General features: G+C 35.9%; 1 protein-coding gene across 2 annotated transcripts; it reads right to left on the bottom strand.

Moving 5' to 3' along the window:
- Window positions 1–397: 397 nt before the first annotated feature.
- Window positions 398–2,856, bottom strand: LOC137966463 (uncharacterized). 2 transcript variants are annotated; one of them, XM_068813084.1, is made up of 4 exons: window positions 2,691–2,856; window positions 1,098–1,991; window positions 874–987; window positions 398–470 (listed from the first exon to the last, which is right to left on the bottom strand). In XM_068813084.1, exons 1-3 carry the CDS (start codon window positions 2,831–2,833, stop codon window positions 885–887), a joined length of 1,140 nt encoding a protein of 379 aa, XP_068669185.1. In that variant the 5' UTR covers window positions 2,834–2,856; the 3' UTR covers window positions 398–470; window positions 874–884. The 2 variants fall into 2 exon arrangements, with proteins under 2 accessions (XP_068669185.1, XP_068669184.1); XM_068813083.1 differs by lacking the exon at window positions 398–470 and having other exon boundaries at window positions 669–987.
- Between the last annotated feature and the right edge of the window lie 4,039 nt (window positions 2,857–6,895).

Genomic DNA, 6,895 nt, shown 5'->3' with positions numbered 1-6,895 from the left:
CACCCATGGCTACAAACGTGATTTTGTAAAACTTGCAGACAATAGAAAGTGCAGGTCTGAGTTCCTAGATGAACTAAAATTTAAATGAAGTTCAGGATAACTTTCCAAGGGGAAGGCATTAGTCCAGACCCAACCATTTTTCATTAGAGGCCTGGCTTTACTTGACAGCTTCACAGAAGCACAGGAAAACGTCAAAAGAGTACAAGCGTTACTCAGAAGTTCCTGCAAGTATGCTTTTTCTTTTTTTTTGTGTCTCAGGATGCACGACGCATCCTGTCCTGTCTCTGTAACCAAAAGTTACTTCCAGCACGATCCATCCATACCAGTCTTACAGACCTTTTATAAGCTAACTAAGAGAATGTTACCTATAACCATCCTTACAACTTAAAATTTCTGAGTACCATCTTGGTCTTCTGCAGGTCAATTTTTCTGAAAATTGCAGTCAAAGCAGAGGGGCAGACAAACAAGACCTATAAACACAATATGAACAAAATCTCAAAAGCTCGTGTATAAATCATAGTCACTCAACCAAAACTAAATGCATGAGAAAGTATCATCAGGTTGCTGTTCTCTCTTTCTCTGACTATTCCTTCATCTCTTTGGGACAACAGACATTTTCTGCCTCTACCTTGATCTCTTTGGGACAAAAAACAAACTACTGACACACTTCATTGCCTTTCAGTATCCATAAAATAACGGAAAAGAATACATGCGTTTTAAGCTAATTTCAAAGTGAAATAATCCAAGGCATTTGGAAACTCAAGTTTTTTAAGCAACAGGGGTTTTGTATATCAATGCCACAAATTCCCAGCAATCACACAATACATACAGGAGGATGAATCATAAGAGCAAATTACAGAAGATTCAGATTACCATCTAAGTATTTATCTTGCACTGAAAACGGGTTCAATATCTTCTTGGGGCTGTGTTCTCCGAGTGTACTTGATTAGCAAACCTTCTAAAGAAAGACCTGGTACTCGCAAGTCCCTACCAACCATAACATTACCATTACTAAGAAACCAGCAGATGATAGAATCAGAAAGATCTCAGTTTCTCTAAAAGAAATGAAAGGAAAAACTATTTAAATTAATATTGACCTAATATAAGGATTCAGATCTTTCCATTCCCACTTCTGCCGTTCAGTGAAAAGTGCAGCAAACCTCTCTGCGGGAGTAGATGGTAGTGACAAGATACTGAAGGCTCGTATCCACGAAGCTACTCCAATCTTCTCAATCAAAACCTCTCCATCCAACATTTCCAAGGTGGCACTCATACCTGTTGGAATTCTTCGAGTCCATTCGTCCATAAAACTCTCCATCTTCTTCTTTCCTTCACCTAAAACCTGTCTAGCAAAATGTATACAAACCTTCTTTTGATCAAGGCTCCACACAGATTCATCTGCCCTTTCGTCCTTGATTGCATAAGTCTCTAAACAGTGAAGAGCAAGTACACGTGAAAATCCATCAGCCATAAGTGTATCTACCACTTCATCTTCTTTCAGTGAAGTCAGAGACCAGTCATGCAAGACCAAATTATGTAACAACAGTGTTAAAATCTGGTTCATTGACTTGTCATCGACAATTCTCCAATATCCACCGATCTTTACAGCAGAGAGGGCCTGCAGCCCAGCTTTTAGTTCTTCATCACTGGCTTGGATTATATTTGTGAGATCTTCCCATCGATAGAGACCCTTTTGGTGCTGGTAATCCTCATCTCCTTGTTCTTCCTCTTCTGGTCTGTAAGGGTTTTGAGCCAAAAGGGTCCTGAGCTTGTCGAGCTTTGGAGCAACATGGATAAGTTCCATATTGCCAGGGGCAAGTTTGATGACTGGTGCTATGGTAGACAAATTGCCGTGACTTGTCTTACCAATAGTGGCATTGGTGGGAGGTATGAGGAAGACCGAGTTGGAGTTGCCAACAAATTTGAGAGCGTAGGTTGCTGATGGCGTACACAGGACAGCCTCTTCATCTCGCTGGCCTCGAACACTTACCCTGAGAATTAGTTAATAGTTAAAACTCAGAAAGAAGCAATTGAGATGGCATGAAAATTCTAAGACCTCAGTGGCTAAAGGGAAAACGCCAGAAAAATTCTCATTATGTCATGAAAGACTAAGTTGAGCAATGAAGCTACCAGCGCAAGGAAATTCAATCAATTTTTTTTCCTTATAAACAAGATTCGGGCGAATTTTTAAGGTACTCTGCGTTAAATAGGAATGTCACTCGTAACAGCGATGAGTCGATCTAATAACAGCAGTAGAATAAGTGAATCGTGCTTCATCAGTTACATGATGAGTAGGAGTCGATATATTAAATGCAGCAGCTTAAGTGAATCGTGCTTCATTAGTTACATGATCAGTAAATGTGACATATTGTATCTCCAATTTGGTAGCGGATGAGGAGACAAACAAACACCATTTCAGAATACTAGAAATTTGAAAGATTACAAAACCCAGTACCAAAAAATGGTCGGCTTTACGCTAGTTTTCTTCACAGCATGCGACTTGAGAGGGAATTTGAGTAGTGACCGTGGTACAATGAGTCTTAATCCGTAGCCAACCTTTTGCAGAAAATTAAGAAAAAACAAATTGAAAATATAAAAGCATCTCGCAAAAGCTTTCATAGACGTGCCGAAGACTGAAAATGAGAGCACAAACCAGACCAGAGAAATCTTAGCGAGGGAAAAAAAAATACCGTTGGTGAAGAATGTCGGGAAGGAGCTTGTCGTCGATTTCGAGGAGGAGAATTTCATCGTGGGAACCAAATTTGGAGTGGTAACAGATCGGAATAGAAGAATTTGGGTCCAGATTAAGAACACCTTCAGCACCTCCAGCCATGACTGCCACCTCTCTTTCCCTCTTTTTCCTCCCTGCGGTTTTCTTTCCCGCGCTTTCAAATAGGGCGCCCGAACTATAAGAGAGATGAATGGGCTGGGCTTCTAATCTATAAGCAACTCACGCTAGCCCCGTTTAAAATAAGGTTTCAAATGATTCTTAACAATTTTTCACTATAATCATAATAAAAAAATGTCTAAAAATTACAATTAAAAAAATAAAAATGGGTCCAAATTTCCTATTGGATGACAGCAAATAAGAGCATAACACTGAGACAGACAATAGGCGAGTGTTGTGTAAGAAAATGATCTGGCGGCCGTGCCTCTTTTTCCATTAAATGAGGAGGTGTCTTGCTCTCTCTTCTCGTTGTTTATCCTACAATTGTTTTATTGAAGACAAACAAAGAGGAAGGCAACACCCTCTCTTCTCCCAAGATAAAGATTCTACTATTAGAGCTCTTCACCCTTCTCTCCCCAATTTATGGTTTTTCTCGCTATAAAGAAGGGAGGGAAAGGGTTGATCTCTCCATTTTTCTATTCTAGAGAAGGGTGGGGGGGTCCTCTCCTTTCTCTTAGATAGGGGTAATTTGTTGTCCCACACCTTCCTCACCCCAATGAAAAAAAAAAAATCAAAGGGAGTGAAAAAATTAAGTAATTCTGTGGGAAGTAAAAAAATCATAGTGACACTAACACAATTCGACACTCCTAGAGTGTATAGAAACCCTATTCCTCATTGACACGTAGACTAATGATTACAACTTTAGGATTTTATGATGTATAATCAAAGTAAAAGAGGATTAAGGGGTGAGAAGAAGAAGGAGAGTTGTGGAGAGAAGGTTTAGGAGGAGAAGAAGGAGAGTCACAGATTTAGAGAAGAGAAAGAGGCTTGAGAATTAGGGTTATGGACTTGTTCCAAATCCTCCCCCTTAAATTCTATTTATAACTGATAAAAGTAAAATATTATAATTATATCCTTCACCCTAGTTAGAGTAAAGAAAAGACATAAAATATAAACTAATTTCATCAATGATGCCCTAATTACATCATATCTTCCAACACTAACCAATATGGTTGTGTTCTAGGTATTTATAGTTCTACTATAACGTGTAATTAACAATTATGTCATTCTGGCACTCGTGTTACATGTAAAACATTGATTAACCATTCAAGTCAACCAACTTTAAGTTATCGTAATTATAAATTTAAGAACTGTAGTTGTGATCTTACATATATTCTTCACTAGTTTTCAATAGGAAGAGTTGTCACCTACTGTCTTTTGTTCTGGAAAGCAAAGGGGGGCTCTACTGTATGGATCTACATGCAACTGATGGTTGCAACCTCCACCAAAGATTGGGGATTCTTCCTCCAAAGTTTAATTAATATTTTTCCTTTAACTTGTTACCATATTTGTTTGAAAACCATATTCCTTTAATTTATATTTTTTCTTTTAATTTCTTATCATTTTTTAAAACAATATCATTGACAAAAATACTAAGACAGTGAAAGGTAAAATCAACATTGATGCATCCACCTTCATAAATCATATTTATCAATTATTTTATGTTTTGAGTATCTTTTGTGAGAAAAATATGAGAGTATTTTTTTTCTCTATATGATGCCCTTATATATGGTTTTTTTTTCATAAAACTTGTGATGCCACTTTTTTAAATCTAACCAAATTTAAAAAATTAAAAATTTTATTAAGAAAAGGATGCAATAGTAAAAGGTAGAATTAAATATTGTAATAAGTATTTACAATTTTCATGAAAATGGAAAGGGGATTGAAGGTACATGGAGCAATCACCTCCGTCAACCACTTTTGTCAAGAGGAAAAGAGGAAGCTCATTTATCATTGAATGGGACATTTTTAATTATTACATGATTACATTTGCCTCACTTTAGGCCATATTGTTGTCCTTGACTAGAAATTTGTCTCTTATGGAAAGTGAGGCATTCATTTTTGGAATATAAGTTTCTAGGAATTTTTTAATTTTAAATCTTATTAGTGCTCTATTATATTTTTATTTAATTCAAAGGAATTGATATAAAATAATATTATATGCAAATAATATCATATACTATTTTTGGAGTTACAAAGGGAGTTGGTCCTCAAATCAGAGCAACTATTTGCAGTATGATAGCACTAAGAAAGTTACAAGTGATTTTAGGTCTTATCTATTGTGACCCTCTGATTCGATTTCCACAACAAATTTGGACCACCTTTGTAGAGGAAGTCACTCAATTGGGTATTAATGCCTTTGAGAATCTCCGCTTGACATTTGGGTGAGGATTTTGGTCTCACGTTTCTGTATGGTAGATTTGAGTTGCAATAGAGTAATAGCATGAATAATCTGCTTGTTGTGACTTTGTTAGATTCTAGGTTTTATGTTTTAGAAGTAGGGTTAGGAGAAAAAGAAGAGACGAGGATAGAAAAGAAGAAGAGTTTAGGGAAGAGAGACCATGTGAGATAAGATAGGGAGAAAGAAGGCTTGGAGGGCACGAGTTATGTAAGACCTCCTCCTCAACTTCTTATTGACAGTTTTGGGGTAGAAACCCTATTACATGAGTAAAAGAAAAAAAGAACTTAAAATATCCATAATCACATCTTATGCCACTCATTCACTTAACTGCGAGAGATGTCACTCATACTACTTCAATACTCCCCCCTCAAACAAGTGCAAAAACATCAAATATTTCCAACGTGGTAGATGTAGTAGACAAGGAACTTGCAAGGATAGCTTTTGTGAAAATATATGTTAACTGGTTCTTGGAAAGAACATATTGCATGGATATGACACTTGCTTGCAATTTTTCCCAATTGTTGGAAGATGGGCTCCAACCCACACAACCAAGGAAGACCCACATATCTAAAAGTATTATAAGATGGGCCACACGACCAAGAAAGACCCACCAGATGGGCCCAAATCCATAAGAAGTAGGACCCACCATGATTACCACGAGCTGGCATCCTTATCACATAAGTTGGAAGATCAAGAAGGACTCACAAAGGCATTTTTATCTTATGGTCACGTTCTAGAAGAGTTCTAGTTTGAGTTATGTTTGTCTTTTATCTATATTGAGTTATTTAATTATGCTTGGACTTATCTTTTAAGTGTTAGAGTTTGGGTGTAATTGGGACAAAGGTAGTTTTATTATAATTGGACTCTACTACCTTCCTCTATTATAAATAGATGTTCATCTACTCTGATTATAATAAGTCCATGAAATATTTCTCTTTTCTATAAATTCAACATGGTATTAGAGTAGGTTCTGTGAGTTGACATGGTCAACCCATAGAGGTAATGAGATTTCTTTTTTGATCTATCATCTCTAGCAGTTAGAATTAGTAGTTATTTTTTTTCTGTCCTTACACCAATTAGGTTTTTATGTTTTTAACATCTATAATGAGCGTTTCATATTGTAAAATTTATATTTACGGAAATATATTCGAGTCTAATTTCCAAGGAAAAAATAATTTTTCCAATCGGAGTTATCTACAAAGAGAAATTGGTATTTGAAGCAGCAAAGTTCAAATTGCAAAAGAGGTTCAAGAAACAGTAGAAAGCTTCAGCTTCTGAAGTATTTTATGCTCTCAAGAACTAGACTTTATATGGAGAAATATATATAAAAATAAATATTTGTAAGTTTATTCTATTTACCTATTCAACCAATTTTTTATCTGAGTTATCTACAAAGAGAAATAGATATTTGAATCAGTAAAGGTCAGATTGCAAAAGAGGTTCGAACAGTAACAAAAAAAGTTTCGACTTCCAAGGTATTTTATGTTATCAAGAAAGAGACTTTATGTGGAGAATTATATATCAAAAGAAAGATATGTAAGTTTATTTTCTTACCTATTCAACCAATTCTCGATATGACTTTTTATAAGGACATATTGATCTTGGAAGAGTCAATGGTCATGCTGGAAAAAAAGGAGAAACAATACTTAGTTCTGCCAGATGACTAAGACCGAAATCCATCAGATTATTTATCTTTTGATAATTATATTTTATGAAGAAAATTTATACTTTAATGAAAGGTATTTAAGTCTAGTTTCAAAAGGAGA

This window comes from Aristolochia californica, unplaced genomic scaffold (genome assembly GCF_029961685.1).
Source record: "Aristolochia californica isolate CCGP_79_NKW_82.1479 unplaced genomic scaffold, dmAriCali1.0.hap1 SCAF_5, whole genome shotgun sequence".
NCBI classification, from domain to species: domain Eukaryota; kingdom Viridiplantae; phylum Streptophyta; class Magnoliopsida; order Piperales; family Aristolochiaceae; genus Aristolochia; species Aristolochia californica.
Note: the sequence above shows the minus strand (reverse complement) of the source record. Positions and strands in the feature narration are given on the sequence as shown.